Source organism: Cervus elaphus, chromosome 18 (genome assembly GCF_910594005.1).
Source record: "Cervus elaphus chromosome 18, mCerEla1.1, whole genome shotgun sequence".
Classification (NCBI taxonomy): domain Eukaryota; kingdom Metazoa; phylum Chordata; class Mammalia; order Artiodactyla; family Cervidae; genus Cervus; species Cervus elaphus.
Genome location: NC_057832.1, coordinates 118729741 through 118754313, shown reverse-complemented (window position 1 = coordinate 118754313; position 24573 = coordinate 118729741). Strand labels below are relative to the sequence as shown.

The 24573-nt window shown below is 65.0% G+C and overlaps 1 protein-coding gene across 5 annotated transcripts in view; it reads right to left on the bottom strand.

Moving 5' to 3' along the window:
• Positions 1–2276: 2276 nt before the first annotated feature.
• The window catches only part of AGAP3 (ArfGAP with GTPase domain, ankyrin repeat and PH domain 3), a 28404-nt gene continuing 6107 nt past the window's right edge, over positions 2277–24573 (bottom strand). For 2 of the 5 annotated variants that reach the window (XM_043872520.1, XM_043872518.1), the window contains 10 exons: positions 21321–21413; positions 17032–17136; positions 10830–10998; positions 7759–7878; positions 6279–6416; positions 4460–4614; positions 4268–4358; positions 3945–4167; positions 3035–3290; positions 2277–2916 (listed from right to left, as the gene is read on the bottom strand). In XM_043872520.1, coding sequence (XP_043728455.1) covers positions 2710–2916; positions 3035–3290; positions 3945–4167; positions 4268–4358; positions 4460–4614; positions 6279–6416; positions 7759–7878; positions 10830–10998; positions 17032–17136; positions 21321–21413 — 1557 coding nt within the window. In that variant the 3' untranslated portion in view covers positions 2277–2709. Of the gene's footprint in view, positions 2917–3034; positions 3291–3944; positions 4168–4267; positions 4359–4459; positions 4615–6278; positions 6417–7758; positions 7879–10829; positions 10999–17031; positions 17137–21320; positions 21414–21612; positions 22602–24573 lie in introns of those variants that run through there. The other 3 variants (XM_043872519.1, XM_043872521.1, XM_043872522.1) reach the window with 3 other exon arrangements.

Sequence of the window (24573 nt, the reverse complement as noted above, 5' to 3'; positions counted from 1 at the left end):
GAGAGGAAGTGAACCTGGGCTACAGCCCAGGTTCTCAAGGCGGGTGCATGCAGGCCGTGTCTGACTAGGTGGAGGCCATGAGTCCTGTGAGGGCCTGGGGCAGGCCAGGGGCTCACCCTCGCCACCCGGGAGCCCAACCATCATAAATCGTCTTCTGTGCAGAGGACACGGCAGCTCCGGCCATGTCTGCTGCTCTCTGACATTTCAGACATTGAGGGCCTGGAGCGGAAGACCCACATTCAGTCCTCTGTGCTTACAGCGCTGATGGTGGTCTCCCCTCCCACCCACTTTGCCTCATTTGTGAAGCCTGGGACCCCAGATCCTCTTCCGTTTGAGAGGGCCCACTAGAGTACAGGAGGCGGGAAGGTGTGTCTGGTGGTTCTGGGAGGGTGTGTGCTGTGGGGGAAGCTACAGAGACAGGCGTTAAAGGCTTCGGGGTGGAGATTCTTCTAGCAAATTAAGGAACAGCATCCGCGGTGGACAAAGGAGACAGATGTGAGGCTTCAGGGACACCCGCAGGGCACAGGATAGACCAGGAGGGAATGAGACACGCTGAAGCTGTCGGCCGCTTCCCCGCTTTCGCGAGACGGGTTGCCGCCCTGTACCCAGAGAAACCGGGTGAAGCTGCTGTCACGGTTAACAGGCCCGCCTGGGAAGAAACAGGACCTGCTCTCTTCCTGAGCCGCTGAGATTAAAAGGCTCTGAGGGAGGCAGGTGAGCAAGGGCAGCCCCGGCCAGCCTCCTCACTGCCCCAGGGCACCGTGCTGTGGGTCCCGGCTCTGGGCGGGTCAGCTGTCTAGTCGCTCACATGTCCACCGCCTGCCTCTCCCGATGGGACTGAGACAGCCCTTCCCTCCCAGCGGCTCTGGCAGCCAGAGGGAAGGCACCCTGGAGCTGTGGCTGGTCGCCAGCCACGGCGGCACAGCGCCTGGGCTGGGACAGGCATCCAGGGTCTTCTCTCTTCTTTGGCTAAATTCCAGGAAGGCTGGAGGCCAAGAAAAAAGTAATCCAGATGAGCCCCACCCTGATCTAGATCAAGGCTGTCTGAAACCTTAGACTGACCCACAGAGGGAACCTACAGGGTGAGATTCTTTTTAGGAGAGAAGTCAGGCAGAGAGAGGTCAAGGATCCCAGGAGCTGTAGTCACCTTGCTCTCAGGAATCCTGTCCGCAGGTCTAATGAGGGCAGGAGCAGAGGCCCTCGGGCTCTATGCCCCTACCCTGGGTCCGGGGCGAGGGGTGGGCGAGAACTGACAAAACCAAGGCCTTCATCTGCCTTTTTTCCCCCTGGCTTTGCCTCTGCAGCCTCCTGAACTATACCAGGCAGTTATTCGCCCTCTCAAGCGGCTTCTTTTCCTTAGGGAACCTAAGGAGATGATTACTGCTAGCATTTTTCTGAGCCCAGGAACCCAATCTTAACACATACCCATAGCCTTGTCTCTATTCTGCCCTTATCTTTGCTTAAGGCGCTTATCCGCCTTGCGAAAGGGGCTGTGGAGGAAGAAAATAAAATCCGGTTTTCTCTCTGAATAGCTTTACTTGGTTAATTTCCCACTGGCAGAGCCTGCCAGCCCGCCACACCCACAGCACTCACAGGCCACCAGCAGGGTGGTGGCAGGCTCCCTCGAGAGCGGGGACCCTAACCTAGCAACTTCTTCAGAGGACAAGCAGAAAGTTTCTCCCGGCCGTCTTTCTAGCGAGACTGGGGACAGTCCGAGGGACGCGGGGTGGGGGTGGGGGGGCCTGGGGCCTGCCTCCAGCTTAGCAGGGAGGCTGGGGGCAGCCCAGGGTGCCGTCCTGCCGTCGGCGATGTGTCTCCTCCCCTGGCATGAGCCCCCCTCGTCCCATCGAGTCCTCAGACCCTCCTCCCGGGCACTGACCCCCTGCACATCTGGCTGTGGGGCTGGTTCCCGGACTCCTGCCCTCTCTGCGGGTGACCTCTGGCCAGCACAGGCGTGGCGTTAATAAGGCTACTTGACAGAATACAGATGAAAGCAAGGAGACCAACAGGAAACCTCTGTGAGGGTGATGGGGGAATGGCAGGGAGCCTCCAGTGGGAAGCACAGGGCTAGTCTCCCCTCCTGGGGTAGCTGACAGACTCAACACCACCCCTGGAGAAAGAGGGGCTGAGAGAAGCCCGCGGAGGAGGCTGGGCGGGGCGGGGGGGGGGGGCGGGCTCCCCAAAGTACAGCAGAGAGGAGAGGACAGGGATGCAGAAGGGGAGTCCGGAGGGGTGTTTTCTTGGAAGGGCAGGGGGATGAAAGGTGAAAGCCAGGCCACACACACACGGTCTGGTTTATTGGCTCATTACACACACACACCAAGTATGTACACAAACATAAATACTGCAATGTACACATTTACATGGGACCTCTGCCCCGCCCAGGCTCCCGGCTCGGGGTGGGGGGGCCTACAGGGGGCTGGTACGGGAAGGCAGGAACCTGGAGGAGGGCGAGGTCCTGCTCCCCTCCTCTCACAGCACCCCCAAAGCATCTCCTCCCTCCGCAGCGGCGCAGGCCGGGCGGGGGCCAAACACCTGTGGCGGCTGGAGTCCCAGGCGTCTCCTCTGACCCTCCCGTCCGGCTCTCCTCCCAGACTCTTCCCGGGTCCCTGGGTCTCAGCCCGTGTCTCTCGTCTGCCCCAGGGCCTGGAGGGAGGTGGGTGCCCGCGCCCGGCGTCAGTCCTGGCCCCTCCGGCCTCTTCCCGGGGCTCACAGGAGGCTGGGGCTGCGGCGCGGCTCGGCGGAGGCGCTGGCAACGCTGGGCGGCTCTCGGCCGGGGGCGGGGGCCGCGCCACAGCCCTCGCCGGGGCAGCCGTGCTGGACGAGGATGTCGGCACACTCCTGGCTGCCGGCGCGCCGCGCGTAGGCCAGCGGGGTCAGGCCGCGGGCGTCCCGGCTCCGCACGTCCACCCCGTACTGCAGAAGGAAGCACGTTCTCAAGGTTGGCAGGAAAGGTGTGGGTTCCCCCCGCGAGGGGTGGCAGGGGGAGGACGGATGTCAGGGAGGTCAGGAGGGCCCCCCCACCCCGACTCACCCAGATGAGCAGCTGCGTGAAGACCACGTTGGCCATGGCGCTGGACAGGTGCAGGGCCGTCCGCCCGTCCCCGTCGCCGTAGGTCTCGTTCACCTCCTCCTTGGACCCGTGCGCCAGGAGCGTCACCAGCAGCCGCAGGTCGTCCTCCACCACCGCCCGGAGCAGCTGCTGGCCCAGCGGCACATCCGAGCTGGGCAGCGGGGCCAGGAAGAGCTTCTGCTCGTACTTGGCCCGGATCCAGCGCTCCTTCTCCTCTCTGCGGGCACAGACAGGGCCAGGCCAGGGGGGTGGTCAGGGGAGCGAGCAAGGTGGGGGTTAGGGGGCCAGGACCCTCAGAGCAGAAAGCAGCCCGAGGGACCCAGGGCGGTTGGGGGCAGCGGGTGGCGCAGAGAGTGTGGGAGAGGCTGGACGTAACTCTTTGCGGGGAGACCCCAGGCAGGCGGTGGGGATGTGCGGGGGGGCGTGGCAGGGACTGGGGGGCCTCGAGGGCTGGTGGATTCCAGTCAGGGCTGGGGGCGGGAGGGCGTGGGTGGGCAGCTTATCTGGCCCTGCCGGAACAAAGGAGGCGGGGGCCTGCCCTGGGGGCCCACGGACGACCCTATCTATCTACCACCCATTCTCCATATCTCGGCGCTCCGGCTGTAGGCTTTGCGCCATTGCGCGATAGGGCCCTGCGCATGCGCCCCCCGCCCCACGACGTGCTGATAACGGCGGAGAAAGGGCCGGCTGTTGTGAGGCTCTGAGTGACAGGCGGAGGGCACCCCCGGGGGCCCACGGCCGAGCAGAGCAACGGCAGGGTTTAACCCTTCCAGCCCGCAGCCCTGTCATAGCCGCCCGGCCCCCACCCCCCCAAACCCCCAGCCTCCCAGCTCCCCACCCGGCAGGAGCACCCGGGGCCTCATGCCCTCACCTGCAGGCGTCAGGCCCCGGCTTAGCATAGCCGTCCAGGGCCCCCTCCCAGACACTGTTGGCCAGGGCGTTGCCCATGGCGGTCATGACGGCCAGCAGCTCGGGTGGCCAGTCGTCGAGGTCGAGGGAGCGGACCCGGGACAGGTGAGCCCCCAGATGCCGGTGCGTCCCGGAGCACTCGATGCACATGAGCGCACCCAGGTTCAGGCTGGCCCAGTCCGGATCTAGGCGAGGAGAGGACGTGACGGAGCCGCCCCGCCCCCCCCATCCTCGAGCTCCACCCACCCAGAGCCCCCAGCCCGGCCCCACCGCCGCGGCACTCACTGGGGGCGTCGCAGTCAATACAGAAGCTGTTGCCCCGGACGGTGCGGACGGCCTGCACGGCCAGAGCTGCGTTCTGGCTCCCCAGTCGAGTCTGAAGGGATGGGGGGGTGGCGGGGTGGGCGGTGAGTCAGGAGGCCAGCGTGGGGCACCCCCCACCCAGCGCCCCGCCCCGCCCCTCCGCCCCGCGCTCACCTTGTCCTTGGCGCTGCGGCAGCCCTGCAGGCTGGCGAGGATCTGAGCCTGCACGCTCTGCACCCATAGCTCCCGCTCCTCGGCCGTCGAGGCCTCAAAGTGCCACGTCTGCCCGGTGAGGGACACCACCACGAACTCGAACGACTCCTCGGCCTCTGCGGGCACACACAGGGCGCACACACCCGTCAGGGCAGGGCCCCTGTCGCACACACATACAGCCCCTCTGGGCCCCAGCCTGGAGGACTGTGCTCTCGGGCTCCTCGCAGAGGGGGAAGTGGGGGCGCGGAGAGCAGCCTCCCAACCTGGCCACCTGTGGAGCCTGGATGGAAAAGGTGGGGACGCAAGGTTCGTGGGCAGCCCCGGTGCGGCCAGGAACAAGTCTGGAAGTCAGAGGGGTGCTTCCCAGAGAAAGCAGAGCCCAGGGTCTGGAGAAGATGCACCAGGGTGCTGGGAGGCAGTGCCAGGGGGCGGGGTGTGTGTGTGTGGGGGTGTTGGAGGCGGGTGTGGGCACCATCCGTACATGTCAGCTGCAGCCGCCTCATTTTGCAGCTCATTAAACCCAATATTCCTGACGGTGTCGGCGTGGGGCTCCTGGGAGCCGGGCCCCTCCCCCCCTCCCCTGACACAGGCAGGCAGGGAGGGCAGGGGTGGGGAGCGGTCGTGGTTTCCTCCAGAGACCACCTGGGACATGTAAGCAGACAGGGATCCGCGGACGTGTGCGGTCACAAGCCCTGGGGGCTGAACTGTGACCCCCCGGCAGTGTGGAGGCGCTGCTCCAGGCTCTGCGCTCTGACCAGACCATCCCCGTGAGCCTAAGTCCTGATGCTCACCGCTGCTCCCCATCCCTCCCCTGGGGGGGCACACAGCTCCCGACCAGCAGAAGTGTGTCGTGGGGGCTGCAGAGACCAGGCCACAGGCTCCGCGGGGCAGCTTCCCATGGCGCCTGTGACCCTGACCCCTCCTCCACCCCGGAAGTCCTCAGGGCCGGGCTCCCGCTCCAGGAAGCCCTGAACAGAACTGTCTTCATGGCAAAAGCTGGAACCTTTCTTTCCCCAGGCGCCACCATTCCGCCTCACCTCGCTCCCCACCGTCTCTGAACCCCACAGCCCTGATCACCCATGGGGACTCAGTTCCCTGGTCCAGATGGGCCCCGGGCCGTGAGCGCCAAGCACCCCTGTATCACAGGCCGGCTCTGCAGAAGCCGCTGTTTCCCTTAGTGATGGTCTCCCCACAGCCCTGCCCCTGCCCATGGGAACAGAGCCCAGCAAGTGTGCATCCACCTAAGTTAAACTTCCAAAGGGACTCCAGCCACTGAGAAGACGCACGCTTCAAAGAGGACGTGGGGAAAGCCAGACAAGCAGTGCTGTGATGAATAAGGAGTTAGGAGCAAGGACCTGTGGAATCTGAGGAGCTGGGGTTCCTCTGCCCAGAGACAACCAAGGAGAGACTCAGCCCGACACACGCGGATGCTGAAAAACTCGACGGGTGCTACGAGAGGCGCAGGGAACACAGGTCCTGCCCGCATCACCGGGAAGAGGTACGGGACTGGCAGTCTTTTACCTTCTAGGAGAGTAAACGAAGGAAGCCCACGTTTTCACAAGGAAAGGGGTTACGTTAGGCCGAAGAAGGAGCTTTTTTGCTAAGACACCAGGTCTAAATGACCAGAAGTTATGGAGCTGCTGTTATGAGATATTATTATGAGAAGGTGCTTAAGCTAATGCAGACAAGAGGGTATGAGGGCGTGATGTTTCCAGGACGACCCCCAAGTCCCCCTGCCCACCTCCTGCGCCCCGGTTTCCCTTGGGGGGGTCCCCCTAACCTTCAGCAGCACTGCTGGGGCCGTCTGGTCGGGGGGTCCCGGTGCTCTTTTTCCTCCGGTGCTTCTTCCGGTTGGAGTGGGGAGATGGGGGGGGCTCCAGCTTGGGGCTGGAGCTGAGCACCTCAGCGGGGCCACTGGCTGGTGAGGGAGAGTGGGAGACGTGTGGGAAGTGGGGAGGGGGCAGCACCCTGACCTGAAGCTGGGGCACCACCTGGGGGGAGCAGCCCCTCCTGCCCTCTCCCCCCACCCCCCAACCCCGCCCCACCCCACCCCGGGCCTGGAGGAGGAGAGGGTGGGAAACTCAGGCAGAGCAGAGGGAAGGCAAGGGAAAGCCAGCCTCTGCAGCCCAGAGGGGCGGAAGGCGGCCGGGAACTCGCTCGCGGGGAGCTGAAACCCCAGCAGCTCCGCACCAAATTTATCCTCAATCACACTCCCAGCTCCTCACAATTAATAGCAGAATTAGAGACAATCAGGGAGCTGCCTAATTACTGTCAATTAGAGCGCGCTAATCAAGCTCCCGTCTCCCGCACCCCGCCCGGCGCTCACCACTAAATGTCAAACTTCATTAGAGGCAGACACGCGGGCGCCCTCCCTCCCTGCCTGCCTGCCTCCTTCCAGACTCAACAGAGCGGCCCACGGAGGCCGGAGGCCGGCACGGCCCTGGACGGTGACCGGTCGGGCCAGGCCTCCACCCCCCATCCCCGGGGGGGCCTGGGCTGGGTGCAGGAGGTCGGGGCAGGCCCCGGGCTGTGGGCAGCCAGCCCCTCCCACTGTCTGGGCTGGGCGGGGGGCTTAGTGGGGACCTGCGAAGGGTCGCTGGGAGAAGCTGATGCTCTGCTGCCCGGAGGAGGAGGGACGGCAGGTGCACCAGCCCCGGGAGGGGGTGGGTCTCCTCCCGCCCACACCCTCGCGGAGTTGCTCTGACTGATGGATCAGGGCTGAGGGTCAGGACGCGGGTGAGAGTGAGGTACCCGCTGAAGACACAGGGGAGAGGTAAGGGCAAGAAGAGCCATGTGAGCAAGGTCCAGACAGCAACCCCCGTAAAGAGAGCAAGGGACGTGGGAAGGTCGGGGAGGGGCCTTGGCCTATCGCAGGGGCAGTGTGGGGAGAGACTCTCTGGACCACTCCCTGATCTGTCTGCAGGGCCCCCTTCCCATCTTTGAAGCCCCCAGCACCCCCCCCCCCGCCGCCCCGGCCTCCCTCCCCGTCCCCCCATGGCGAGGCTGATGAGCTGGCTGCACGGGGGGCTGATGGCAATGCCAGCGCCACCAGCACCGCCTGGGGCCGGCAGAGGGTGGGCAGGGGGGCTGCAGAGGCAGGGAGGGTCTCCAGCGCCGGCCGCTGGCGGGGGCCTGAGGTGGCCACCCTGATTCCCTGTTTCCCAGGAGCGCCCGGCCTCTCCGAGCCCTGGAGGGCTGTTCCGGGGCGCGTGTGGCGGGGGGACCCCCGCTCCCCTCTCAGCCTCACGGGTCCTGCGTACCTGGGGGCAGGGCAGCGGCCTCAGTCCACGGGTCGGCGCTGGACACAGAGCAGGCGCGCTGGTGCAGGCCCTCAGGGCGCGGACCGGCCCAGGCTGGGCTGCTGGCTGGGTGGGGGGTACCTGGGGACGGGGGGTTGGGAGGAAGGGTCAGACGGGGAGGGGCCCCGGGGAAGGGTGGCCCACAGGCCATCCTGAAAGCACAGCTACCTACAGGCAGAGCTTGAGAAATGCCCGCAGGACACTGGGAAAAAAAACGAGGGGCTCCTGGGTTCACCGAGTACCTGCCAGGCTCGCCAGAGAACTGGGGTGGGGGGCTCAGGCCGGCCTCAGACCTCACGCCCCGCCTCGCTCCCTGCACCCGTCGTGTCCCCTCTCCACCCCACCCTGTGAGCACAGCCAGACGCTGCCGGGGGGACAGCGGGGCTGACTCCCCGTCCCGGCCCGAGCCGACCCTGCTGGTCAGGCCCCAAAGCCCGCACTCCAGGCCACACACGCTGCGGGCTGTGCCTCAGCTCTGCTGCCGTTCTGACGAGAAATAAGTGTATCAAATTCAAGTAATTATGTCTAATTAGTATTAGTAATTATCCTGTTGGGCTGCAGAAAATTAATCTTTCGTTTCCCATTGGGGGGAAGGACGACGGAGCCAGGGGAACGGGGCGGCGGCTCCAGGAGTGCCGGGGGGCCGGTGGCAGGGCCCTCCCTGGCTCATCAGTCACCATGGTCGGCCCCCGGGGGCGACCGCAGCCCTCTCGCCTCGGACACCGACCTGAGACCCTGCGGGGCCTGAGGCCAGGAGGCCACAGCTGGCCAGCAAGTCTGAGGACCAGGGGTCACACCCAGGGGTCTGCATGGAAAGCGGGGTTGGGGGGAGCAGCCGGGTGCTCGTGACAGGCAGAGACCCCCGGGGCTGGATAAGCCTGACGGAGGGGGCCCTGGCCAGCCCCACAAGCACAAGGGGCAAGTGTCTGCAAGAAGCAGAAGCCCCTAGAAGGGAAAGGAACAGGCCGGCCGTGTCACACCGATGCTCTGAGGCCCGCAGGACGCTGCAGGGTGGGGCGAGTTCTGTTTCCTGACACCCACGGCGGGAGCAGACACACAGCAAGCGCTGATTAACACCGGTGCGGGCCAGCCCCTCGCGGCCACACGCCGAGGCTCCTCTCTCCGGAATCCTGCCCCCCTCCTGCTCTGCCTAACAGGTCCTTGCCAACTCAGCCCTTCTTGGGGTGGCCTCGTCACCGGCCCCCCAAGCCCGGTCAGGAGACCTTCCAGGGGAGCAGCAGCCTTAGGGCCAGACTTCCTGCCCCGCCCCCCGCCATCTCCCCTGAGGTTCCAGGTCTTAATCCCCCCCAGACCCCAGCCCTAACCAAAGATACCACAAGGCCCAAACCTCCTCCCCACAAGCCCCCCAACCTAAAACCCTGAGGGAGGGCGGGCAGGTTCCCTTTTCTTTGTTAATTCTCCCCTCATTACGCCTGCAATCCCACAATCAGTGTGCACTGTAATTGTCGAATTTGATGCTAATGATTAATGAATTAAACATGGAGCCATCAATTAGTCCTCGGAGGATAATTCTGCATAAAGCAGCGGATAATGTAATTACAGTAACAAAGATAATGAGATGTTAACATCGCCCGGTGAGCGGAGACGCGTTGTGAGTGTGCGCGAGGTCGCTGGCGGTACGCCGGGGGGACGCGGCCCCCGGGGGGGGGGCGGCCCGGCCACGTGTTCCGGGGACACTGGGGAGCCGTCGGTGGGCACGGCTGGGTACACAGGGGCGTGGGCCACACCCCTGCTTCACACACCACTTCCGCTCCCCAGGTGGGGGCCTTCAGGGAACATGGCAGGACAAAGGGTCCTGGGTGTCCCTCCTCCAAGGAAGCAGCCAGCTGTGCCCCTGCTGCCTGCCTGCAAGCAGGGCTCCCCTTCCATCCACTTCCGCGTCCTCTGCCCTCTGGTGCCACCTGAGAAGCCCCAGGCTGGCACCCCCGGGCTGCCCTCACTGTCCTCAGGCCAGCGAACCTGCCCCCTTGCCCCCAAGCGCACCCCCGCCGGTGGCTCTGAGCACCCTACCCATCTTTCTTGTTTTCCTGTCCTTAGCGTCCCTCCCTCCACCCGTCCACTAGTGCACTCTCTGCCTATTTCAAGGGCCTCGTTCTGAGCTCGAGGTGGCTGAGTGGAAGCACATAGCTGCCCCAGTCAGGCAATGTAGGTTCAAACCCCTCTCTACCACTTCAGTGGGATTTTGGGTGCTCTGTTGCTAAGTCATGCCTGACTCTTTGCAACCCCATGAATTGTAGCCCACCAGGCTCCTCTGTCCACGGGATTGTCCAAGCAAGAATACTGGAGTGGGTTGCCATTTCCTTCTCCAGGGGATCTTCCCGATCCACGGGCTGAACCTGCGTCTCCTGCATTGTAGGCAGACTTTACCACTGAGCCTCCAAGGAAGCTCCTCTGGGGGATTTTGCAGACAAGTTACTTAACCGCTCTGAACCTTTGTTTTTCCATCCGTAACATGGGATCACGATCTCGACATCAGGGCTAGCACACCCAGCACCCCTCAATCAGTGGTGCCAGTGCCCCTGACCCCTCAGCGCCTCCAGACAGGGTGGTACCCTGGCAGGGCGGGGACCCTTGCCTCAAACAAGCACCGTCTTGCTCTCCTGACTGCTGGACGGGGCGGCGTCCACGCCTCTGAACAAAGACCCCACCCGGCACTGTGGACCCCCAGGCAGCGCGCTCGGCCAGCGTGTCTGAGATGTGGCCCTGGTTCCTGTGCCCCCCATCGCCTGCTCTGCTCCGGACGCTGACACCACCTGTCGGCCTGAGCTTCCTGTCCCTGCTCTGATCCGCCGGGCTGTCCACTGGCCACTTCCCCTACTGACCCCACGAGGGCCACATTTTGGCCAACATGCTAGCTGGGCTGATCCTAAAGCCTGACACTCGGTGCGAGCCTGACCGGAGCCCTGAGGGCCCAGGCTGGACGCAGCCCCCTGACGCCTACCTTCCCAGGCCCACCCCGCCCCCCCCCCGGTCACAGTGTGCCCCACGCCCCCACCTCAGCAGCCCCTCACCTGTGCCCCCGCCCAGCTGCGTGCTACTCCGCTCCAAGGCCAGCCCGTTGGCCCGGGGGCTGGTGCCGGGGGCTGTGGCCGGCGTGGCTCGCGGTAGGCGCTTCCCAGGCACCTTGACGGTGGTCCGCAGCAGGTCAATCTCCTTGCCGTGGATGTTCTGCATATAGTCCTGGGGCCACACGGACAAGACGGGGGGAGACATGTTAGGACAGGTCACTCTTCCGCAGCACCCCGTCCCGACCCTCCCGACTCCTGGGTCTCTCCCAGCACTGCTCACGTTTGTGGAGCCCCCAGCACCCCCCTCTAGGTCTGCCTGCATGTGGCTCTGGGGCTCTGCCGGGAGTGGGGCAGGGGCCACAGAGGGTCTGGGGCCAGAAGTGACACTTGGGCTCCTTTAGGGAAGACGGCTCAGGATGCAAAGCAAAGGAGGCCAAGTACTGACCTGAGATGGGACTCGGAGAGAAGCCGGATGGCCGAGGAGAGGGACCGACAGGCCCCTGGGGACGTGGACGATGGGGCTGCCCTGGGCCTTGGGTGGCTGGTCACCAAGGACCCCAGCCCTGTTTGCAGACGCTCCCACCACAACTTGGGGCCTCGAGAACTTTCCCAGCCTAGAGCAGCGCCTAGTCCTTCAAATGTATATAAGCTGCTCAGTCCTGTCTGACTCTTTGCGACCCAATGGACTGTTCCCCACCAAGCTCCTCTGTCGATGGAATTCTCCAGGCAAGAATACTGGAGTGGGTGGCCATTCCCTTCTCCAGGGGATCTTCCCAACCCAGGGATCAAACTCAGGTCTCCTGCATGGCAGGCGGATTCTTTACCGTCTGAGCTACCAGGGAAGCCCTGGTGCCTGAAGATAAATATTTGTCCAATAGTTAAAGGGAAGCCTTCGATTCTTTCTGCCGTCCTGAGGAACAGTGAGACAAGTGCACAGTTCCAGATACCCGTGGACATCCCAGCGGCAGGAAGAGTAATCAGTGCTAACGTCACACGTTGCCCGCCCAGCCACGCGCCAGGGGTCCCCCAAGCGACAGCTGACATCACGTCTGTATTTCACGCACTGCCTCACGTGAGTGTCCCGACGACCCAGGAGGACGGTGTTACTGTGCCCGCTTTACAGATGGAAAAACAGGTTATCCTTACAATGGATAACCTGCCCAAGGTCACAATCAGCAGGTGACTGAGCCAGATTCAAGCCCAGCCTGTTCAGGTCCCCAGTGAACCTCCTCTTCAGCCCTGGAGCGAACCAGCCCTGCCTTCATGTCAGCACCTGGAGGGCTGGATGCGGACAAGGGGGGAGGGATCTCAAGAGTGGGAGCAGCTGGGTGCTGACCCCATCATGCCTGCTGTCTTCACCTCGCCCCGGGCAGTGGGTGGCACCTGGTGGGAGGTAGGCTGGGGGATGCAGAGTGGAGCCCTGCCCTCCCTCTGCTGAAAACCTCTCCCAGCCCGGCCGGTCTCCCTAGTGCTCTGATCTGGGCTGCTACTCCCTCATCCATGGCCCTGGCGACCTTCTGGGCGGTCCTTCCCCAGGGGGCAGAAGCCGGGCCAGTGGCGCCAACTTAACCCTGGAGGGAATTTCACCAGCTGGACTCGGACGGGCTCCTCTCCTCCGTCATCAGGAGTGCCTCTGGGACATTTTGCATCAGGGTGCTTCCCTGAGCACCCGGCTCAGCCTGAGCTCATCCAGGTCCCACCGGGACACCACTTCCTGTTCCCAGGCGTTCTCCTGCCTTCCCATCTTGCAGCTTCAGGGAAAAGGGACGATGTCCTCTGCTTAAAAGAGCTGACGGGGAGTGCTGGCCAGGGCGGGCTGACCAGGGGCTCCGGGCTGACCCTAACCCTGTGAACAACCGAGATGACCTCGAGGAGAAAGGGGTCACCTGGCCGCAAGGAGCCAAGAGAACGTGGGAGTCTCCGAAGAGGAGAAGGAGTGAGATCGAGGAAGCAGAGAGCCCAGCACCTGCTCCGCTTCTGCCCCCCGCAGGCTGCTGTTCCCTGCAGGAATCACTGGGGCCAGCGGGAGGACTACGGGGAGGACGGGGCACCCCGATACCAGCACGCGGACCGACTCCCGGAGGCCTGGCCGGGCCTGTGCGTGCTAACTCACTTCAGTCACGTCCAGCTCTTTTGTGTCCTCACGGACCACAGCCCGCCAGGCTCCTCTGACTATGGGGATTCTCCAGGAAAGAATACTGGAGTGGGTTGCCATGCCCTCCTCCAAGGGATCTTCCCAACTCAGGGATCGAACCTGCATCTCCTGCATTGCATGTGGACACTTTACTGCTGAGCCACCTGGGAAACCCTTCAGAAGGACCACAGGGGCCCCGCCAGCCGGAGAGGAGGCGCGCCCTGCCCTGCAGCTCTGCCCTGCGTCTGTGGCCTCCTGGTGAGGGACAGGGCCGGGTGCCTGGACTCGGGCACACCCAGCTCCCAGGGTGTCTCAGAAGCACAGAACAGCATCGCTGAGACGCGGACAAGGGCAGGCTCCACCACAGGAGGGCCCCCCCGCCCCGACCTCCCACCCCTGCTCTGCTGCGCGCTGCCAGGGCTCGGACCCCAGCCCGAGCCCTCCCCAGTCAGCTCCGCCCACCCCCATTCCTGTCACTGCTGGCCCTCTGGCCTTGCCTAGTACCCAGCGTGCACTCCACCGTCCCGGCGGCCCCCGCAGTCCAGGCCCCCACGGCCCTCCGATTGGCTCCACACGCAACGCATCCCGGGTCCCCACGCACGGTCGCATCTCAGCTCGAGACGACTGTCAACAGCTGGCAGGGCCGAAGACACAGCTGCCGTCCCTTTCCCGGGGGCAGGGCTCGGGCTGCTCTAGTTCGCAAGGAGGTCACAGCAGCTGCAACAGTTTCCAGGCCCCGCGACAGCCCTGGGCTCCCCAGGCTGGGACACGGGTCGGGGCGGAGCGGGGGAGAAGCTGACCCCAGGCCAAGAAACCAGAGCTGCTCGGAAGGACTCCGTCTGGGACCAGAGAGCCACACACCAACGGAAGGGGGAAAGCAGGGCTGACCACCCAACAGACCAGCACCCAGCCAGCCGGGGGTGGGGGCGGACCAGCTCCGGGTCCCCCGAGGAGACTGCAGCGGCGGACGGGCGTAGGGAGCGTTTCCCTCCGTCAGCAGAACGGGGGAGCTCTGCGGCGGCTCCGGAGAGCGGTCACCACGGCTGCCTTTATTACCCACCATCAAACAGCAATTTCTTCCCCAGCCTCCTCACTAATTACCCAGCCAGCGTTCTCATCTCGTTTTATTACTGGAATTAACAACGAGTTCAGAGCGTGGAAAGCTATTAAGATGTGTGATTAAGCCACATTCAATTAGTTTCTACAAACAATTTAATTGATGTTGCAGATAGAATTAACAGAAGGTGATTGTGTGAATGGCTCCGCTGGCTGCAAAATGGGGGAGGCTGTGGCGGGCTCTCCTGGGCCCCGGCGAGGACCAGGCGTGAGGCTCGAGACCTGCCCACCAGCCTTTCCTCCGCGAGCCCCTCGGATCCCACCAGCCCGGGTCCCACCAGCCCGACCGGCCTGCTGATCAGGAGGCGAGTCCCCAGCGCCCCTGCCCTCGGGTTTCCTGGGAGGGGGAGCATGTGCCTTCCGGAGTTCCCGGAGGGCCTTCCTCCGCCGGCTTCCTAACAGGAGGGTGCCTCCAAGGGGAGCAGACGGCTCCCAGGGAGAGCAGGTCCCCACTCATTGCCGGCAGCTGGGAAGTTTGCTCAGGTTGGAAAGTTTGCTCAGGTTGGAAAACATGGCCAAGGGGGATGGAGGCAGGGAAGCCGGCAACTGGAGCTCGGCGGCCACCGGCGGGGACACCAAGAGATGAGGAGAGGACGGAGAGAAGCAGCCTCCATCAGGAGGGAACCTCGGACCCCGGGGGGCCTGCACGGAGACCCTGGACTTGGCCTCACTGGTGCTCTCAGTGTTACCACGGTTTTGAACCTGGTTCGGGTCTCCTAGACAAGAAGAGAAGCGTGGACAGGGTTGGGAACCTGCCATATGCATGGGCCAGGTGCCCGGGGCACCCGGTGTGGGGTGGGGGAGGACGTGCACCCGGAGCCCAGAGGGCAGCGACTGAAGGGCTGAGCGACGGGGAGGCCATGCTCTCAGCCTCTTCACCATGCCCGTGGAGCCGGCAGCCTCTTAGATTCACCTCGCACAAAGCAGGGACAGCCTGGAGCTAGCATCACCACATCCCGGCCAGGCACACTGGCCACACACAGTTTCCAAGCGTGGCGGCCATCCAGCCAGCCTCACTTGCCTTGATGGTACCTCTCCAGGGACCCTCAGGCAGCCCGGAGAGGAGGCGCTCCTGGCCTGTGCAGAAAACTCTGGGTGACACTTATAGTCCAAGTCACGGGGGGGCCAGGTCACTGATGAGCCACTGGCTGGGTGACCGAGGAGTCGACAAAGCCCACCGAGCCTCCGCTCTTCAGGTTGTTAGTAAAGTGAAAGTCGCTCAGTCATGTCCGACCCTTTGCGACCCACTGGACTATACAGTCCATGGAATTCCCTAGGCCAGAATACTGGAGCAGGTAGCGTTTCCCTTCTCCAGGGGATCTTCCCAACCCAGGGATCGAACCCAGGTCTCCTGCATTGCAGGCGGATTCTTTACCAGCTGAGCCACCTGGGAAGTTGCGTGTGAAAACAGCCACCCCACAGGGTGTCTCCCTTCTTCTCCACCACCAACACCAAACACGACCCCGGGCCCCGTCCTCCCTCTCCCCAGACACCCCCTCCTAGCCCTGCCTCCTTCCTCCGGGGCTCGGGGCCACCCAGGGGGCACGAGTGCCCAGCCAGGGCAGCAGGAAGCACGGCAGACCAAGGACGCAGCAGAGAGAGAGAGGGCAGGTGGACCTCACGGGTGGGGAAGAGAGGCCGCAGCCGGGCTCCAGCCCCGCAGCCGGGAAGCGCCGGGGCAGGAGCTGTAGGCACTGAGGCCGGGAGGTCCAGGCCCTTTCCCTGGGGACACTGAGCTCCTCTTCCTGGTCAGGGGGTGGGGATATGGGGAAGGGAGTGTCCCTGCTTCCTAGGACACCGTGTCCCTCATCAGGGCTCTGTGGGGAGCCTTGCCAGCTCTGGACTCGGCAGGACGCATGGAATGGACAGGACACATGGACTCGGCAGGACTTGGGGAGGAGAAGCCCAGAGTAGGGGCAAGGACGGTGCCCAGGAACCTCTGTGTTGATGCCCCCGAGGTCGCCAGGCCGAGGCCCCTCATCTAACCGGCCCCCTGAGCTGGTATCTGAGCACTGCTCCCACCCTGTGCAATGAGAGGCCCCCAGAGCCGAGGGGAAGGGCCGGGTTGAATGGAAGGGCCCACCCCAGGCCTGCGGGCTTTCTTGGGGTCCTGGGTGCTGCCCTCAGCGGGGCTGGGCTACAGCCAGTGCATAGACCCCAGTTCCTTTCGGCTGGGCCCCCTACAGCCCTCGTGCAGACTCAGGGGCGGGCGAGGGGCCCCTCTGCGGCTGGCCCGGGGGCCTCTGGGCCCGGGGTGGGGCCGGCCCGCGTGCTGTGCTCGAGGGGCTTCGCGGGAGAACTCATTAGGTCCGCAGTGGGGTGGTGACAGAGATGGATTCCGGTGACAGCTGTGCGCTGGAGCCACGCAGCGAGGGGAGGGGGGAGAGTGTGGGAGCCGCCACAGGGCCCCCCCGAGTCACCACGCCCCGCCCCCTGCGGACCCCTCTGCCCAGGTCCTGCGCCCCCACGCACCTCGCGCCAAGGGGGCCTGATCCGGCCCCAGGCTCCCCCTGCAGCCCTGGCTTAACGGCACTCTCGTGCCCCACTGTCCCGGGAGCCCAGGGGCACCCCCACTTGGTGTGGGGAGCATTGGCAACACTGCCTTCCCCTCCTGAACCCCCCAAACGTGAGCAACTCCATGTAAACAGGCCCGATTCAGCTCTTAAAACAGCTCCAGTGGTGGATGGAGAACCCGACTTGCACACCAGTCCAGCCCCCGGGGCGACCACCCAGGGGGTGGGTTTACTCCAAAGGGCCTGGCCAAGACCCAGAGCTTCCGGGCACTGGGCCTTAGGGTCCATGTGGCCCCCCAAGCCCCCAAAGCGGGGCCCCTTTCCCAAGGGCAGGACTTTTGGAGCTCAGGCGCGCTCCCCTGCGGCCCTGGAGTCCAGCCTCTCCGTGTCTGCCTGGTGCCCCACGCCCAGCCCGCCCAGGTGCAGCAAGCCCCCCACTCACGTGCAGGCTGGGGTGGTAGGTGAGCAGCCCGTTGTCACACAGGGTCACGTACTTCTTCTTCCACTCCTTGTTCAGGGACTTGCCGCTCCGCTTAAGCAGGATGCCCTGGGGACAGAGGCTGCATCAGAGACGGGAGCCAGGCCCGTGCGTCACAGGGCGTGGGGAGGGTCTCAGCGCCCAAGGGCCCCATGGGCCTCTACCCCCATCCTCCCCGGTCACTGTGCGTGTGGGCCCGGAGACACCGTGCGGGACGGAAGCTGAACCAGGGAGGGCTGCCCAGACCAGCCCAGCCACGGGACTCAGGGCCGCCTCTCCAGTTACCGTGGACCACTGTCCCATTGGGGGGGGTGCCCCCTACCCCAGGTTGTGGGGCTACATCCACAATGGGAGGCGTGGGTTTGGATGGCTTCGCAGGATCTCCAGGGGTGCGGTGGAACACAGAGACCTCAGGGGGCCCTGGCCTCCTAATCCCCGTGGTAGCCCCAGAATAAGGAAGACAAGCACCTAAGTGTCCCCAGAATACCCACTGTCTCCTCAAAGCAGGCAGTGGGGAGTTCCAGCCATCCAGATCGGCAACCAAATCTCCCATGGGAGCAGAGGGGATGCTGGGTGTGGCAGTTAGATGGGCCCCAGGATGGACAAAGGCCCCATGAGGGCCGGGATTTCGGAGTGCTATTCATCAACACCCCCCAGCACCGCAACACACTAGGGGACGGTGGGGAAAAGCCAGCAGAGACCCTGTGGCTGTCGGAGATGCCGAGAGTGGGCGGGGGGAGGACCCCACCAAGAAGGACCGCCCACAGCCCGGACAGTCTCTGCTGCCCTCCCCTAACGACGACCCACCGCTGGCTCCTAAGACAGCCAGCACAGGGGACCGGCCTGAGGATGAAGCCGGGGTCGGGATGGGACACAGACAGGCCCAGGCGGCAGGTTCCCCCAGACCAGCATCACCGCTGTGGGCCCCCTCCCCAAACTCGGGGCACTGAGAAGAGGCAGTGCTCCCCAGAGATTCCTACGCACCACTCCCGGGGGAGAGCCCCACAGCAGGATGGCCCCGGCTGGGGGTGGGATGGATCAGCACACCGAGTGTCCCCCAGTGTCCCCCCTCCTGCAAGGGGCTCACAAAAAAGGAGCTCAGGGCCTCTCCTTCAGGAGGCGGTGCCCTGCCCTCAGGCAAGCTGGAAATGGGGGTCAGGAGACTCAGTGTGACAGAGAGTGGGGGTAAAACCCCAATTCCAGGGCACCCTCCCCTGCTCAGGCCTCCTACTGGGAGGCTCAGCCCTGCAACAGCCACATTAGCAAGCGCCGCTTAGCAAGCAGGTGGCGTGGGATTCCCACATCAGGGGCCGGAGGTGGAGGCCTCCAGTCCCGCTTTTCAACAGGTGTTTTAACCCCTTCCTCCCTCATCCTCCGGCTGGAGGAGGCGGGGCTGTCTAAGGACACTGTGGAGACCTGGTCCCCTTCCCTCACAAGCCGCTTCTGAAGACTAGGGGCGTGAACTGAGACCTTCCCTAGACAGCAGGGTGGCTGGAACATCCCAGAAGGCCGTGGGCTCCGGTCTGGTGGTCCCTGAAGGAGCCCTGGTGACCTGCCTCGGGGGCATGGCACCCATCCCCTCACAGGCCAGGGCACAGCTCAGCCGCTACCTCTCCGCTGACTGTGGACCCGGGTCCCTGAGGACTGGGGGGCCGGCCTCTGGAGGAGGCAGCCCAGGCTCCTCCTGCTGCTGTGGGAGGCGCCCCATCCCCCGCCTCCCTTCCCACCTGCTCCCTAAGCCTCCCAGGAGATTCCACCAGGGCCTCTGTCCCAAACGCCTTCACACCAGAGCTCCCTTCTCTGTCCCTTCACCTTCACCGCGTGCCCTCCTGGTCCGCCTGGCTCACGGACCCCCGCTCACACTGCCTTCTGCCACCCACGAGCTCTTAACATCCCCCAAGTCCCGGAAGCTGCCTGGGCCTCCGTCTCAGATGCGCAGACTCACCTACGGAGCACCTCCAACCCACCCCCCATCAAGAGATCCGGAGTCAGGATGCCGGAGGCAGCGGAGGAGGGCGGACTAGTTCTGCCCCGAAGTCTCTCCCCTCCTCCACCGGCCCTTCTCCAGACCGTGGGAATGAGGCTCCGGCGCGCGATAGGCGCGCTTTAGCCGGGGTCGTGGGAGGAGCGCCCGGGGCCAGGGGGCGGGGGGCGCGGGATCGCGGCTGCAAGGGGGGCTCGGCCCGCGCCCACGCGTCCGCCCGGCCCCCGCCGCTCACCTGCCCCGGGCCGCCCTCACGGCCCGGCCCTCCCCGCGCCCCGGGGGCGCCGGCTCCCCTCCCCGGGCAGGCCGGCTGCGCACGGCGGCGCAGGAAGCAATCTGGGGCAGAATGTGAGCGGTGTGCGGGGGCGACAGCCCCCAGAGGACCCGTTCCCCGCCGCCTCCCGCCCGGCTCCGCCAGCCGGCTTAATTGCGGAGTCCGGATTGATTGGGAATGCAAATGGCAACTGAAATGCAATCTCCACTCCCAGCAGGAGCAGGGGGAGGGGGAGCGAGGAACGGGGAGAAGCGCGGGACAGGAGGGCTGCGAAAGGGGTGAGCCCCGATCCGGGGCGGTGGGGAGGGACGCAAGGCGTGGCCACCAGCCCAGGCGAGAGGAGAGCGCGGCGGCACCCCATCCAGACGGTAGGCACGTCCCCAAAGCCCCCCGTGTGATCCCTGGTGGCTGGCGACAGGTGCGGAGGCCAGGCCCCTCCTCCCGAGGATCCCTGAGTTTAGGGGGGTCTGGGGCCCTCAAGTGACCTCGCTGACCCCTCCAGGCAGACAGGAGCCTCAGATGCAAGTTCTCAGGGCTTCATCCCCTACCGCACAGACCCTCTTTCCCCTCCCTGTGCGGGATTCAGGGAGCAGATAAATGAGGCCAGTCCCCAGCCAGGAAGCAGGGTGCGTCTGGGGCTAGACTGATCTCAAAGTGAGGACGGGCGGCTGGGTGGGTGGGTGGGGGAAGCGCTGCACTGGTTGAATGTTCACCTGTGCCTGTGTGTACGCTCAGAAAGCTCATGCCACAGAGCAGGGGGTGATGGTCCCCTGCCTGGAGCAGGTCCCCACTGCCTGGCCTGGCAAGAGGCCCTGCGAGGCGGCCTGGGTTGACAGCCCCAGAGACAGGCCATCAACAGGTTTCTGGGCCAGTTCTGCGCCCAGACACACAAGAGAAACAGGGAGGAGACTGCCCGCTGCCATCCTCCCAGCCCATCTCCCCGCCCACTGAGGAGGGTCGCTGCGGGGCATTCCTCAGTGACACTTCTGGAGCACTGAGGCACACCCAGCGCTCCCCACTCTGTCCTCTGGCCCCCGAGACACTTCCAGCGTTCTCCATTCGCCATGGCCCTTCACCGTGGGGTCAGAAACCCCCATCCCTAACACGATTCTGGTCACAGAAGTCCCCAGCCTGGATGGCCAGACCTGATCACAGGACCCTGGTCAGGCTGACCTCAGGTCCTCTGGCCACACAAGTCTACTCTGCGCTCAAACACGGACATCACGGCTCCCGTAGACACGGGGCATCTCTAAACACCGGCTCCCAGGAAGACGTGTCTGTGCCACGTGCAGCATCCTGGGGACACAGCAGGCTAACCACCAGGCTGCTGGCCATCCCTGGGGGCACCCGGGCCAGCAGGCTCTCACCTGGCACCTCCTCGCTCCACTGCGTCCAGCTCGGCGGTTCTACAGCCCTGCCCAGCACACCAGCAAGCAACTCTGCCTTCCATCACCAGAGACCCCGCTCCGTCACTCAACGCCTGTCTCCAGCAAAGACACCCAGGACAGGCGGTGTGGGCGCCCTACCAGGCAGTGACTCCAGAGACTGTATCAGAATCAAGTTTCCTCTTTTCAAACACACAAGAGGCTCACCCGGTAAGACTCTGCCGGTGAACCCAGGGTAGGACCAGCCCTTGGTATGCCCTCTCAACCCATACTCCTCAGGGTGCTCTTTTGTGAATTCCCTCCCTTTTAGGGGAGGGAAGAGGGGAGACCAAGTCCTCCTGCAGGGCCGGGCACCTCCAGAATCACCACCACCAACGCAGAGCCGCAGAGGGTGGCGGGCGGCTCTCTGCTGCCCCCAGGTGGTGATGAGGGTGAACAGGCAGGGCCAGGCCCGGTGAGCGTTCCGGCCATCCCTGCCAGGGGTGTGTAACAGCTCAGGCCTGGCAGGGGCCAGGGGCGCTGGCCTCTCCCATCTTCCAGAACCATCCTCCAGCATTGCAGGGGCCTCCTCTCCGCTCCTCTCCAGCCCCAGGGGGAAGGGAGCACTGACCTGTTTGATGGGGATGGCCCGGCCGCTCCCGATGCTGTCCACCTTGCACTCGGCGGCCTTCTTCTCCCGGTCCAAGTCGGCACCCTTTCGAGACTGGAAGAGAAGAGAAAGGGCATGTCAGAGGGGCCCCAGGGTCTGCGGGGGTTCAGCTGCCCGCCTGGAATCCCCAGCTAGCACCCCACCCTCCCCGAATCCCTCCCTCCCCCTGGACAGGCCCTAGCAGCCAGGCAGGGCCGGGCTGGGGTGGGGGGTGGGGGGCACGGCGGGACTGGGAAGGAACGGAGACCACGAGTATTCCAACGGGTGTTTATTCTTACACACGGCACCATACAGAGCAGCACAGGTCATCACTGGGCCGGGCCCGCCCCTTACAAAAGAGCGAGGACACGAGATACTGAGGGCGTGAGGAGCGCGCAGCCCAGGGGGGGCCAGAGGGAGGCTGGGGCCTAAGAGAAGGGAAGGGGCCTGGAGAGGAGAGGTGGACGGTGGAGGCTGCGGGCTGGCCGGGAGTAGCACGGGGCACGACCACCGGGGCGGGGGGAGAGCCAAGTCCAGAAGTGAGAGCCGGCCGCGGCCGTCCGCGCGCACAGACACCACACGCGGTGGCACGGCGTACCGAGCTCAGAGGCCGCAAGGCCCGAGGGCGCACAGTGGATGGAGAGAGAGAGGAGACGGGCCGGAGGAGGCCCTGCGCCCCTGCCGGGGCTCCTGGGGCAGAGCCCGGCCGATGCGGATCCTAGGAAACGGGGTGTGGGGGGGCCAAGAGAGGGGAAGGCAAGCGCGGCGAGGAGGAGGAGGAGGAGGAGGAGGCGGCGGCGGCGTCCAGCGGAGCAGGAACAGCAGAGAAGTCCATGCAGGAAGGAGCAGAGGAGGGGAGGGGCGGGGAGCACCCCCGGGAGCAGCTGGGCCGCCGGCCGGCCGGGCGCTGGACGCCCCGGCCTCTGGGCCTCGTCGCTGGCCGGCACGCCGAGCGGGGACAGGGGCCGAGCTCCCTTCTTCTCCATGCGGCGAGAGCCTGGCGCCGTGCGTTCCGCCGGGCTGGCCGCGCGCTCCGGCGGCTCCTAGCCTTGCCTGGGGGTGTGGGGGTTAGTTACAAAGGTTCCTGTGGGTCTCTGGAGTGGGGAGCACGGCGGCCGCTTCTCATCTGAGAGCAGTCCCAGGGCCCGGCCCCGCAACGGGGACAATGTCCAGAGGTGCTGTGTGTCACCACCTGGTCTTCTAATTTGGAAGGAGTTGGAAAGGCCTTTTTGTTGATGAAAAGTTGGAAACAGTGGCACATATCTGCAAATATCGAAAGAATAGAGATTTTTGGCAAGTTATACTCGAGCCGCGCACACGGTGGGTCAGCAGGTGTCGAGGGCAGAGAACCTGGGTGCCCGGGGAGGAGAGGCGGCTGAAGAGGAGGAGGAGGAGAGAGGCTGCAGGCCGGCGGTCCATCGGGGTGCAGGGAAGGGGGTACGCTGCGCTCCGGGCCCCACGTCCCTCCCCCAGCTCCTCCGGGCTGCTGGGGAGCAGGCCCCAGGGGCCGCAGCCAGGCCAGCAGGGAGAGCCGGGCCATTCATTGCCCACGGACAGCTCTGCTATCAGTGCCTGCCCTCCGGGGGCCTCTCATGGGCACTGTGGCCTCTGCCCCTTGCACCCCCAGACGGAAGAGCCGATCGTGGGGAGTGGGCTTCACATGAGGCCTGTCCCAGCCAGGCTGGCTAGCAGAGAACCCCCCCCCCCCCGCCGCAACCACCTGAGGACCCCTGAGAGCCCAGAGGAGGGCAGGGGGTGTGGGGTGGGCACCCCACTCGGGACGGAGAACCAGGGCGAAAGGAGCGACAAAAACAAGGACATGAAGTCACAGGGGAGAGACCAGGGGGACGTCAGCGGCACGTCCGGCAGGAAAGTCACGGGGGTGGGACAGGGGCAGGTATGGCTCTGCCGGAGGATGGCAAGAGGGGGGACCCCCACCCTCCCACCCCCGCAGCGACGATGAGAAGGGGAGGTCCCGAGAGGCACCTCGAGAGAACCAGGCGCATCTGGAGGCTCCCTCAAGGACAATGGCGCAAGTGAGGTCACCATGGAAACGATGGAGAGAAAAAAACAAAAAAAAATCAGGTCGCCACAGTGAAGATGGAGAGAATGAAAGAGGCCTCTAGGGGCGGCTGTGCCGTGGAGGACGGGCGCGGCGAGGGGGCAACGTGAAGGTAGCGCGGAGGAGCAGGCGGCGGGGTGCACGGAGGCGCCGGGCGAGCAGCAGAGGAAGGTGGGAGGGGAGGGACAGGGGAAGAGGAGCAGGTGGACAGGACGTCAGCGAGCGGGCACCGCGGGTACAGAGGGCTGTCACTGCAGATCCAGGCGCCCACGGGCCCCACGGCGGCCGCAAGGGAGTTAACGCACAAGCAGGCAGCCCGGGGTGCTGTGTGTGTCTCAGCAGGCGTGAACAGAGATGAGAAGCTGTGAGCCCAGGCAGGGTCGGGGCTGAGGGTGGCGGGTGACGCACGGCAGAGGTCAGTGGGATGGAGGGCATGGGGCAGGGCCGCAGGGGACAGGCAGGCAGACGAGGCAGAAACACGCACAGCGAGGATGCAGGGGCAAGGCCTGGGGAGCACTGGCTCTGTCTGAGCTGGGTTCCTGAGGGCCTGGCCGGGGCCTGACCCTGGCCAGGCGCCGGACTAACCGACCGACACCCGAGCCCCGATGCTCGGAGAGCGGGATGAGGAGTGACGCGGAGAGATAGGGCGATCTCCCCGTGTGGGTCTGCCTGGGGTAGTGTGCCCACCTCGTCAGGCCCACGACTCCCAAGAGGGTCCAGCCAAGCCCCACCACTGGACAGTGTGTCTGCAGGCCAGATGCAGGCTTGGTTCCCCAAGAGGTGACGTATAGGGCCCTAGCGGCAGGAGGCTCGTGGGACCCTGGGCTGGGGGTCTGCATGGAGGGGCTGAGAGCAGAGCCTGTGGTGGGCGGCTGGGGGGTGGGAAACCAAGGCAGGACTCAGGAGACACAGGGGCCTGGGAAAAGACGTCTGGGCCTTCTGTCGGGCCGACGGCAGCAGCAGCAGGGGGCTGGGGGGGGGAGCGAGGTGGAATGCAAAGAACAGGGGTGGGTCGGTGGGGGGTGCAGGCAGACTGGGAGGCCTGGACCTGCTCCGGTTCTGCCATCTACCGCTTCCTGCGACCTCGGGCCAGCCACCTGGGGCCTGGATCCACAAGGGCAGGATCCAGGATGTCTCAGAGCTAAGAGAACAGACGGGTCCAAAGAGCCCTGC